Genomic DNA, 12,841 nt, shown 5'->3' on the forward strand with positions numbered 1-12,841 from the left:
TGAGGCAGAAGGGCACGGGGCACTTGTTCTCCTGGCAGTGCTTCGCGTGGTAGCAGCAGAGAGCGATGAGCTGCTTGCAGATGGGGCACCCTCCGTTGGTCTTGCGTTTGCAGCCTTTGGTGTGCTGGACGACCCGTTTCATCTTCTGGCAGGACGGCAGGGAGCAGTTGGCATTCCGACACTGGCAGGCGTGGACCAGGGACTGGATGCAGCGCTGGATGCTCAGGCGGCGCGAATCGCCGGGGCTCTGGGTGGTGGCAGTCTGCTGGTTGTTGCTTTCGTCGTCTAGACCGAGGCCTAATTTTTCCATCTTGTGGTCATGATTTTTAGTGTTATAGCAGGTGATGCACAGGTCATAATCCTGGAAAGACAACGAAGGAAAAGTTAGTGTTCCTGAAACTCCATACAATGAATAAATGATGTCAGTGCCACCTCAACAAATTACTCCCGGTCTGTTCTGAGCAAATTGTTGCTCTAGGGAAAAATTCAATCTTTCACACCATGTTGAGGTACTGAAGAAAGAATAAATCCAAATTATAGCCAGGTAAAGTGTGTGGGTATAAGGGTGTTCGAAAGCTACACAAATACGTAGAGCTCGAAAAACAAGTTTACTCTGAGCTAATAAGTCACACATTATTCAGCTGGGGCAGAAAAATCCCTTTATTTCCCAATAGGAAAGGAGCAGAAAAAGGCAAGGAACAAATAGCTGCCCATCTGCTCCTGCTACAAAAGAAGAGGGCAAGAGTGGCAGAAGAGGCACCAGTTTCCAAAGACTAGATGAGAATGAAAGCTGCATTTTCATGTTTTAGAACGAGTTAAACCCATGTTCAGCATCTAGATCTCACACTGGAGGATATAGTTTAGGGGCTACAGCAGTGGCATGTAATGGTTGGACTCGATCTTAGTGGTTTCCTCCAACCTTGATGATTCTATAAACAGCTGAGCGTGCCGAGAAGACAGAACAGCATTTACATTCTGTGAAAGCAACAGCACATGAGTTTGGGCTCAATAATTGATCTTTAAGAAATAGATCTAAGTTCCATGGACGCATTAATCCATAGGAAATTTAACATTTATTTTCTGGTGTATATGAAGAAATGGAAGCATCGAATTTTATCCAGACCTTTTCAGAACCAAATCTGAGACAACCATTCCCTTCCAGCAGGCTAAAGAACCTGTTACGAGCCAGATTCAATTATAGTCCAGCCTCTGCTGGGCACAGCATTGATCCAGACCACTGGACTCAATCTTTAAACACACTGGTTTTACAAACACTTCTGAACACAAAAATACTGTTTGCAGCATTCTACAGAGACACAACAGAGTAGTGGAAGAGTCTCCCAAGTACTGGGATCTGACCTGCAGCACAGCAAAACCTCAGTGCCTGTAAACTAATGGAGAGCCCTATTTACAGAGATTCTGCAGCACAACACTTGACTCTAGAAAAAGAAAGTATGCATTGCTCTTACGAAAAATGAGCTGAGACTCCCATTACAGCTCAAGCAATTGCTACAGTTCCCAACTGCATAAGCAGCAGCTCCTTAAATGAACCACAGGAAACACAATTCTACTTCAGCTCTCTACAGCTTCAAAGTCAAAAATCACACCAAGCAGCAGATTAGTAGGACCACTTGCTATGAAAAATGTTTTCTCTCCTTCCTTTCTGAACTGGATAAGCAGTACAGGTTGTTTTTTTTTTTCTATCAGTTGATACTGAGAAATCAGTTCAGGCAAAGAGCATCCTGGGCACAAAGGTACAGGGACACAAGCAGGCAAAACTTCCCCAAGCATACCTCACAGACAGTGCAGTGCCATCTGGTCTCCACATGATGCTTGCACTCATTGCAGGTGTAAACAAAGCGGTCTTGGCTCTGGGTATGCAGCTCCACCAACATGCACATGGTTGACCACTGAGCCCTTCGTAGTGAGGAGAACTCCAGGTGCTTGTCTCTAGCAAGGGTTAGGAAAGCATCACGCCCATCCATCAAGTCACATGGAATGAGTGGGTCAGGCTCAACGATGGGGGGCAGGGAGTTGGCTGCAGGGCCAGCAATGAGGCGGATGACAAAGAAGACCTGAAAAGTAAAAAGGCTTAATATACCAGCACTTATCAAGGTATTTTGGTTCCACACAGCATATAATTCCAGGGTCAACTAACAGGTAAATGACAGGTGGTGTGCTTGTAAAGGACTGGGAAATCTCAGATCTCTGGCTGCCCTGCAGTTTGACCTTCTTCCAAAGCATTAGGTGAGGTGCACTGGACTGAGCAGCAGCAGTAAAACTGCTGTGACAATCTAGACTGTTAGGAAGATCTGTATGAGCACAGTCACATTTATCCCCACTGCCCTTGCAGCAAAGAGAACCCAGACTTACTGGTACTTGTCTGTCTGGTGTGCTACTCAATCCTCCAGCCAAACCTGTATGATTTGCAGGGAATGAGTCTGAAGTATCAAAGCTTTGTACACCTCTGTATTGAAATGAAACATATTTCTCATCAATCAACTCTTACCTCCTTGTGCTTCTCCATAGTGGCATACAGCTTTTGGGAGAGGTCATTGGACACATTGGGCATGCCAGGCTTTTTCTTATTGCCACGACTCAAGCTGCTCTTGTTCTTACTTGTCTTCTTATTGTTCTTCTTTTTGGCGTTTTTGCTGTCTCCCTTGCTCACCTAGTAATTTTAAAGACAAGTTATGTCAGGATCTAAGTCACACCACACCAGCATTTCATTACTTCTACATCTTCTATAGCTGCAGGACAAAAACACTTCACAACAATTGACTCTGAAGACACTTAACCAGGGTCCCCAGAAACATTAAATTAATTCCCCTAGAATCACTCCAAAAGATATCAAGATAAGCAATATACACATCTAAAAATATTAAAGCATAAATGCTCAGGAGGTGCAAGGGAAACATTATTTAATGAACTTTGTCTGCTACAGCCCCACACTCAAGAACCTCTCGGACAATGAGAAAGGGGTTTAACAGATGGGTTCTCAAAGCAACTCAAAGTAAACATAACTGAAAAGGACAATTGATATTGCACTAAGCACAGGTAAGAGAGCCTTAAACCACCCAGATTTAGTTTGCTACAGCTAACAGATTCATTTTTAACAGACTGCATTTTGATATTGAGCTGTTGTTCTGAGTTTAGAAGGCATTAGTAATAAAATTTCTAGCATGCACCTTCCTCCTGTCATACCCTGCCACAGCTGAACCAAACAGGTCAGCTTAATTTCAACTACATTCAGTTAGCAATGAACAGTTTACTCCTGACTGGGCTGCTCAGAAGGCCCCTCAAAACACCAGGGCATATGATAATCAAAGATCAAAGCAAGTATTACCAAATAAGCCTTTTTCCTAAGCTTAAAGTAACTTTGCCAGAATGGAAATTTCCAGTGAACGTGAATGACTATCTTCATTTGACAGTAGAGCTTATTATTACCTCATTTTCAAAGGTGAAACATAGGGTCAATATAAAGAGTTAAAATTACTTTTCATAATAAAGGGTAAATAGTAATGTGCTGCAATCACAGGACTTGGGGGCCAAACTGCTGTGAAGGCTCAACTAAACATTGACCAACCTCACACAGAGCCAGGGAATTCCTTCCAACTGGTTTCTACTATATTAGAAAGACAGGAACTTGAAGCTATACCATGTGGAAAACAAACACTACCTTCCCTCAGTAAGATGTTAGTTAGTGCAAATTTGGTATCAAGCTGCCTAATTCCCATGGTACTCTTGTGCTCAGTTTAAATCCTTGAAAGGAAATGCTGCAAAAAGCAGCACAGGAGGACCACAGTTGTCATGTTAAACTTAATGTTTTTGATCCAAAGGTCTTTTAGCAAAAAATTCTGAACCCCAACAGAAATCTAATACCTGATAAGGTGATGAAGCAGCAGTGTTTAAACAGAGTTAAACAACAAGTACTACTGTGTGAGCAAAACTAGTGGTCTGATCCTAGACTCACCACCTCTTGCACAAAAGCTCAGAAGATCCAAGGATAGGTAGATGCCTAAACTTAGCATCTGTTCACTTCCAAGTTTATTGTTGAATTAAGAGGCACATCTTTGGTTTGCTTGGGGTTTCGTGGCACCTTCTCAAAAAAATTGCACGAAGACACCAGCAAAAAATTTCTCTAGTTTAAGTTGCCCAACAACAGTCCAGCAGTAATTTGTGCTTCAGACCCTCAATGCCTTAAAGCAGCTAAACAAATCTATTGAGAGTCAAGTACTGACTCACAGCATTGTTACTTTCTCAGAACATTCTGCTAAGACTGGAGTTTTAACATCTAAGTTAGAAAAGAGTTAGGATTTAGCTTTTGAATAGTGGCTAAGGAAAAAGCTTCCAAATGAATATTGATAATTATTGGATTTCAGCAGCAAAATATTCAACTAACAGCTGTTCCAACATAATTGCCTTTGGTAATTAAACAGGTTTCCAGCCATATGAACAGCCACTGCTCATCCAAATGTAGCTTAGTGGTATTTTAACAGCTCTAATTCATAAACTGTAGAATTTAAATTTATATTAGATTGAAGCCAGAAAGGTGAAGAAGCCAGCTGAGCAGAGTGCCTTGCCCCCCTTCTTTTCTATAATTAGCCATACACAATCACAACTTTCACATTAGATCATGCAACAGCAGAAGCATTCTTACATCTGTGCTTTCGTTACTAGTGTTTTCTTCTCTCTTCCGTTCTTCTTCCTCTTGCTCTAGTTCCTTAATGCTCTCCTCTAGAACATTAGGCCAGAAATCTCCTTCAAAGTAAGGCAGCTCCTTTGCACTGGTTAGACGATCTTCTGTTGCCTGCTTAAATATATCCTACAAGAGAGAAAAACCACTCTTGGTTACCATTGTCACGAGTCACCAGACAACCTTCTCAAGAAGTGACAAAAACAAAAGGCATCAGCAGACCAAACAAAGGAGAGCTTAATATCTCTACTTGTTTTATGAGAGCATGTTCTAAGTGCAGATTTAACACTGCATCAAGTTAAGAGCTGGTCAAGTCCTTTTCCAATATTCCCACTAGGAAGACATAGATCATTATCATATGCTAGATTTCCATGTGCATACTTACCAAATGGGACAAAATAATGACTACATCTCAACCCTAGCTCAAGCCCTGACAATTCCAAGGATTTTATGTATTTCTAATTGCATCAGCATCCTGACCCTGTAATTTTATTTAACGCTCGAAGATTTAAGATTTCATATATTTTCTTTTGCTCTCTTTTAAATTCTTGAGGAATACTGATTCCTCAAGAATTTATTTTTTTTAAGGAATCCTTTCAAATCCCTTGCTAGAACAATTTCAGAAGGTACGTACTCTGAAAAGGATATGTGTTAACTCCAAAATCTTAGTGCTCAGTTCCCTTAAAACCAATGCACTAAATGCCAAGAATCAGACATGGAAGAAAGCAAGACAAGATCAGTCACACACTTAACACACCTTGTAATCATGAACGATGCGCTCCGACACAGATTTGTCCAGCATCTTTTTGTACCACTCTTGCAGTCGTTTGGGTTTGGGTATCTTCTGGTCGGGCGGGTGGCAGTGGAAGATGTAATCGTCTCCCTCGCTGGGTGGGCAGGCCCAGATGTGCCCAGTAGTATACCTGGCAGAGACAAAAGCAGCACATGTGGGTCTGACCACGGACACTCTGCCACGAGGCGGCACCACCGCGAGTTCCCACATAGACCATAATTACAGCTCCCTCGGATCTCGTTCCAGCTTCAACCATGCAGCAACTTTGTCGTCTTTTCACTAATCGTTTTTTCAATTCAGCACCATAGGTGGAGCAGTTTATATGGAACGCGTGCACATTTTCCAGCCTAGATAAAAATCAAAGCCTGATACAGACCTGCCACTGCCACTTCCCAAGTAACTAGTGAGAGAAAGATGGCGACTAGGGATTTCAGTAGGAAAAGCCAGAATTCTTTTTCCTTGAAACAGGGCATCAATTCATTATCTAGTAACATTTTAAGACGAGATTTACGTAAACACGATTCACTTTTCTGCTGTAAATCATCTTTTTTAAACCTTGAGAACCAGTTTTAGTTTTAAAAGGTTTCACAATTATATCTGTGAATAAACAACCACTGTCAACCTACATGACTGGGTGCACAATCTAGAGTACTATTAAGATAGATGACATCAAATAGGAGCAGCTGCAGAAAATAAAACACCAAAAAGATCACTTCATCATCCTCAGTTATTCTCTATTAGTTTTTGAAAAGAACTCCAGTAGGAGGAATAATCAGATCTCAAGTTAGAGAAAAATAACCATCCTTGCTGTGTTGAGAAACAGCTCTGCAGAACCCTACCCAAAGCCTGGGAACTGCAGCCAGTTGTCATTGCTTCTGCCTGACAACGGAGAGATGACACTGCGTGACCAACATTGTTTTCCCAAAACACGAACCTGATGTTGCCCATTAGCACAGAAAATAGCAATAAGTAAAACTGAGGCTTGAGCTCTATGCAGCAATTGCAGACTCACAGGTTAGAAAATACACAACAAAAGCAGCAGAAAGAAGCCCAGTGTCAGCTTTTGGAGTAGTAAAGAACACACCACCTCACTGAGGCACTGAAGACAGTACCAATCACCTCCATTTCGATTCCTCTAACTGTTCTTATGCAACTGCTCTAAACATAGTCCCTAACAATTTTTTCACGAGTAACTCTCTGCCAAGCTACACCAGATACCTTTTGACAATAGACTAATGTTTACTTCACTGCCCTTTCTATATCAGGAATCATGGTAATTTAATTTTCACCTCTCTCATTACTTCAGTTATTCTGTCTCAAGTATATTCTCCTCTTTCTCTCCTAACTATTCAGTTTCTCACAATTTCAACTACTTGTTCTATAAGTGATTTCTTAGTGGCTTTATACAACTGTTACAGAGTTATTTAGTACAGACAGAATACGCTTAACTTTCTCCTTATAAACATGGGTAAGAACTTACTTGCCAGCCCAAAGGAATGACCAAATTAAAGCAGTGACATTACACAAGGACTGCACTACCAACAAGCACAATTTTATGGTCCAGATAAAAAGGCTCACTTGTTCTACTTAGCCATAAGAAAGTTTTACGTAAGTTCAGAAACCTAAAAATATCTGAAACGTAATTCTCTCCTGGAAACTCTGTGATCCTTTTTTGTCTCTTCTTGTTTTCAAGTATACACATTTGTTGCCAAGTTCTTCTACCACTGGTCGATACTTAGGCACTGCATGCTGCACTGTAGGATGCAGTAACTGAATTTGCAGTAAGAACTGCCCAGCACAAATGCTGCACAGAAGAAAATGTTAGCAATACTTACCCTAGCTTCTTGACATATTCTAGATATCCAATTAGTATTTCATGATAGACAGCAGTCCTCAAGCATTTAGGGCGGAAGAAATGAACACTGTCAAGGTAAGATATATACACTCTCCTAAAAAAACAAACACAAACAAACAAAAGGCATGATGAGGGGAGGAGATTCCAAACTAGTTCTACAAGTTTATTCACATCGGTTTATACATCTGAAGCATCCAATAGAGCAGCAACTCCAAAGTCTCTGATCCTAATTTTTCTCCTTCTGATATTGCAGCCTCATCTCCCTAACACTCTAGAAGACTCCCTTCTAGGAGCAAATGGCACTAAGAATCTTCACATCAACACAGAAGCTCTATACAGAACTTCAGGAGGTACACCCGACTGAAATGAAAACAGACTTTCATGCAGCTCCTCACCTTTGATTGGGGGGAGGACAGTCTGAGCCATACTCCTGCACGTGCATCCCAAAGAAGCACAAGTCTACACCATCAATCTCCTCAAAGGCAAAAAGGGCTTTTGTTCGATAAGGAAAAGACTCAGCCATCTCTCCACTGTCCACAAACCTGTGGGTCAGAGGGTAAAGAGGAACACCAAATATAGTCACATTACAGACTGCATGTTACTATGTGAAGGCAACAATGATGAAGGCTACTGTTAAGTGTACTTTTAGTGCAATTTTAAAGTTAATTGCTTACAGACTGCTCACATATCAGCCCAAATGATTCTGTTTAATCAAAAGAGTATTGTCTAAGTACATTCTAATAGCTTCCACCTTCCCCAAAAGCAAGCAAAATTAGAAATGGAAAGAACATACCTTGCTTTCATGCCTGGTTTTACTTCAACAGTTTTGTCAGATGCATGTACCACTCTAACTGTAACCTCTCCTGCCTCAGGGTGATTCTGTCGTCTTAGGAAATCATTGACTCTGTTCTCCAAGAAGGTACCAAGTCTTGTAGCTGGTAACCCTGTAGGAGAAAAATACAGCTCTAAACACACACAAAATTGAACTGTTCGTATGCGATTTCTCTATTCAGATGTTAAATGAAAAGTGACTCTTAACACATGCACTATGCTAACAAAGTTTGATCTTTAAAGCTCAACACTTCTAGGGTGAGCTGCTTTTCCCCTGCAGGCACATGTGTAGCTTATACATTATTTAGATGAAGAAAGAATCTGCCTTCTGGCAGAGCTACATATCTGCCAATCAGCTTTTCATTTTCCCAATTAGACACCTGTCAGTAAAGCATCACTGCTACATTAAATATACTATACTTACAGGTTACTAGAAACAAAACCTAACAGACATGGTAGAAATCCCCATGCATTCTTCCCGTATGCTTGGTGAAACTAGGGAGGTTTCATTTTGGAGAGTTTGAAAAAAGACTCGGATGTTGAAACCATCACTGAATGGTTTGCTGAATCTTGAAGCTACTATTGGTTGAACAGTAGAAATGCAAATCCTCACTATTTATAAGCACACCAACCTAAGAATTTCTGAAAGACTTATTTCATCTACAGAACAGATGGACAACACACAAATTTCCTCCCACACTGCCTTGGTCAAAAGGAGATGTCTATAGAGTTATATCACCAGGTGATGCAACCTTTATGCCCATCAAAGCTTTTATGAGCAGCAGAGTCACTGTGATTTGAACATGTTATTATAAATTTAAGTTCAACTGCAATCACACAGCAACTATTTCCCAATGCTACTAATGCTGCAAGTGAAATAAAAGGATGTCTCTCTTGCAGTAGAAGTGGTCTAAACCAGTACATTAAGCCTCAATAACAGATTATTCACCACCTGTGAATGCAACATTCTGAACATCACAGAACTGATGGTCAAAGCTGACCAGAAGTATTCTCCTTTAACTCCAGAGAGCTGAAATAAATGCAGAAGGAGCACAAAAGCCACCTCCTCTCCATCCTTAACACATCATTTCAATTTGTTGGTGCAAGTGTCAGAATCTTACTCTTAGCAGAGAATTTGTTCTCTTTCCTGGTTCGTCCTGTTTTCTTCAGGCAGCCATCACAGACAAAGCTGAAACAAAAACAGGAGAAAGTCAAGTCACACCAAGTCAGACCAAGTTCTCAAGCACCTTACCATCAGAAGCAAAGTCTTTCCCCAGATCTTACCTAGTCTGGAAAATACCTGAACTGAAATTTGAAATAAAAGACTGCACAAAGATTGGTGCCAGCAGAAACAGCCCAACTATTTCAGAGCTGCAGAGGAGGACCTGAGCTTCAGGGGCTGCATTTCCTGTCAGTTGCCCATGCCACCATCTGCAAGCTCAGGAAACAGTTTCCACTGGCAGGTCTAACCGTGTTGGCTCAAATTATTCTTGGGACAAACAGGCTCAAACTGCTGCCTCTGATGAAGATGAGACAACACAAAGCAAAAGGCTGATTTTTTTTTGCCTAAATGCCCAAGTACCCTGTAGCATGAAACAATTCCATGATTCTTCCTCAGTTACATGAGGTCCATCCTCTTCTGCAGCAATGTGTATGGGACAACAGAATGCTAGAAGTCATAGCTTCCTTGTGCAGAAATGGAACATTTAAGCTCTCACAGAACTTTAACTACATAAAATGTATCAGCTTTTAAAAGGAGCTTTTAAATCAATCAAAAGAAAACCCAGTATGTTTATCAAGAACTGTGGAGTATCTACTTTTAAATTTAATCAGAACACTGAGGTCAAAAAAGTGAATTCACCTGTTAAATTCTTCAGTTGCTACAAAATGTTTTTGAAAACAACAAAAAAAAGTATGATTTGTACAGGAAACAGATCAGTCTGAAACTGTTACTAGAGCTAAAAGCATCTTTTCATGAAGGGCTGCTGTCTTTCACCATAAAAGGCTGAAACATAGGGCTGAAATTCCCTTTTCCACACAAAGAAATGTTAGGAACATTAAAGATTAGAAACAACTTCACACACAACACAGTAAGATAAGATGTCTAAATTTGATGATTGTGTGAAATTTTCAGGGAATGCAACTTCTTCCATTAGACTCACTTTTAACGATGACCAATATAAGGAAGTTTATGCACTAACTCTAGTAAACAGTAAATATATTCTCCACTTAATAAGGAGAAATTCCTCACCCAGAAGGCCAGATTATCTCATTATGAAGAACACAGATCTGGTGCATTTTTCTTCCACACTCTATACATTCAACAAATCTGGAGAAGGCAAAAAAAAGGGCAAAGGAAAGCAAGGTTAGTAATATCATTACTTGCTTGTATATCTTGTAATATTTTATTAGAGGAGCTCCAGCATTTAGGGCTTTTGAGCCTATTTAACATAGAGGGCACATCTATGCTGGAACAGCCTCCAGAACGAATTAAGAACCTGTCAGTTCAAGTCAGGCAGACTATGCAGGGACACATTATTACTCCTTTTTGCCTGTCTTACTGCTGTCCATTCAATTTTTGAAAGTGAAGCCCTTCCAAGGATCAAGTCTGTGAACTGCTTGTTGCTATAATGAAGAGAGGAAAATGGATTCTCAGATGTCAAAAGGGAAGGACCAGGTGAAATACTAGGCTGTTAGTTGCCCCACTAAGCTTGAACCCTGGGGTACATTGCAAATACACTACAGAAAGGTGGGAAGGAAGAAAACAGAAGCAGTATCACAGTTCCTTTCAGAAGGCTAGCAGAGATTTAAGGGTAACAGAGGTAAGTAATATGTTCCACTTCCTAGGTGCTGGTGAATATAATTCTCAAAAATATCTAAGGTTGCTTCAGGTATCAGGACAACCTGATTCCTTCTGAACATATCTCAGAGTTTAAGACTTTGGACAGTTGTCATCTACGTAGAGCATGGGATATCATACTGTAAGTGAGGCTTCTGAGTGTTAGGCTCTATCTTCACTTTCAAAAAGGGAAAGAAAAGCTACAAACCAAGTTACTATTCTTTCCTTCCCACAGGCCTTGTAAAACAGAAGAACTGGCTGACCCTCGTGCCCACAGAAGGATGGTGTGGCAACAGCAAATATCCTTTTTGCTCATTCATTTGAGAATGAAGATAATGTTTGCAGAGCAGCAGCATAGGTGTATAATGCAGGACCATGAAAAGTGGCTTCAAAAAACCACTCAGTAATGTAAAGAAAAGCAGCTGAGTCACCACCATCTTCGTGTTACTGAATTACTACAGTTCTGCTTCCAGAGCAGTACAAAACTGGCTCCTTCAAAATGTAGCAACTTTTCCTTCTACTACAGCTTCCTGTAAAATATGACAACTAGAGAAGCCAATAGCACCAAGAGCTACTGCCAAATGACTCAAATCAGTTCTGAGACTTGAGTGTTGCCACAACAAGGTTTCAAAGCAGAGCAATCTGCATTCATCCTTCTCTGAATCCACATTCAAGACAACAAAATAGGGTAGTTTCAGCCCATACACCCAGTGTTACATACTGCTCAAGTACAGCCACAGTGGTTTGGGTTCTGAGCACAGAAAAACAGATCTGCTGCTCCCTGAGCAGCCCCTGCCAGCTAACAGAGGTACATGAAACTGGAAAACACTCTAAGTCAAAGCTGGGTGAATAATGTCTCTTACAAAAAAAATACAATAAAATGAGCATCATTCAAAGTGTGACAGTAATACTTACAGTTCAGGGTCCAGTGTATCATTTTTCCTTTTTGAAAACTGCTCTTTGTTTATCGTGCTATGGAGAAACAGGCAATAAAACTCAGTTTTAACACAAGACAACACATTCATGCCATACCACACCTAGCCACAAACCAAGACAAACCTTGCAAGCAGGTTTTGTTTTTGGTTGTGTTTTTTTTTTTACACACTCACTGGCACCACAAGGAAGGGAGTTGTATTTTACACAGTGACAGACAACTAAAGTACATACCACTCAACTTGGTCTGTGGAAGATTTTATTTTTTATGGGGCAATAGCTTGTAGCAAACAACATTGCTCCCTTATTCTACTTTACTATAGGGTAAGTGTTAAAGCTTGCTGACATTCAAGTTTTGGATGGGTCTGATCAGTATCTAATAGTGAAAAGACTACTGGATATGCCTCTTATATTCTGCAGGCAGAGAATTCCAATTGTATTTGATGACTGAGAAAGGTAGATTATCTTATTTCAGATTCCCCTAGCCTTCCTACATTAACTTCAAAGGATGAATTTCAGCTTCCAAACCCTGCAACCCCAGCCCAGCTATTACTATACACTATCTTTACCCTCCCTACAGCATCTTCAAGGCCTAAAATTCCATCTTTCTGACGGTGAGGTCCCGGGTAACTTTTATATCAATCTGGTTCAAAATAACCCAGAACAGGCATACAAGATCTCTTGAGAATTTACCCCAAAGAGGGTGTGGTATAACGTGAGAAGATCAGGACATGCTCTTCTGAGAAGCAATGACACAGACTCACTCCAGCTCGAGTGAGGTGAAGTAACCCTCCTTTAATTTCAGTGTTTATTCTGAGTAGTGCCACCTGTAGAATACTTGAAACCCCTTATATGATAAATGATAGAAGTTCAATCTCCCAATTACCTCAAACT

At 40.7% G+C, this 12,841-nt stretch overlaps 1 protein-coding gene across 1 annotated transcript in view; it reads right to left on the minus strand.

Annotated features, from left to right (window-relative positions):
* Nucleotides 1-6: 6 nt before the first annotated feature.
* The window catches only part of EP300 (E1A binding protein p300), a gene marked incomplete at both ends in the record, with an annotated part of 34,400 nt that continues 21,565 nt past the window's right edge, over nt 7-12,841 (minus strand). Inside the window, 11 exons of the mRNA XM_009084254.1 lie at nt 7-361; nt 1,794-2,075; nt 2,510-2,671; nt 4,661-4,825; nt 5,454-5,619; nt 7,325-7,438; nt 7,740-7,886; nt 8,138-8,288; nt 9,297-9,364; nt 10,427-10,504; nt 11,930-11,986. Coding sequence (XP_009082502.1) covers nt 7-361; nt 1,794-2,075; nt 2,510-2,671; nt 4,661-4,825; nt 5,454-5,619; nt 7,325-7,438; nt 7,740-7,886; nt 8,138-8,288; nt 9,297-9,364; nt 10,427-10,504; nt 11,930-11,986 — 1,745 coding nt within the window. The remainder of the gene's footprint in view (nt 362-1,793; nt 2,076-2,509; nt 2,672-4,660; nt 4,826-5,453; nt 5,620-7,324; nt 7,439-7,739; nt 7,887-8,137; nt 8,289-9,296; nt 9,365-10,426; nt 10,505-11,929; nt 11,987-12,841) is intronic.

Source organism: Acanthisitta chloris, unplaced genomic scaffold (assembly GCF_000695815.1).
Source record: "Acanthisitta chloris isolate BGI_N310 unplaced genomic scaffold, ASM69581v1 scaffold24780, whole genome shotgun sequence".
NCBI classification, from domain to species: domain Eukaryota; kingdom Metazoa; phylum Chordata; class Aves; order Passeriformes; family Acanthisittidae; genus Acanthisitta; species Acanthisitta chloris.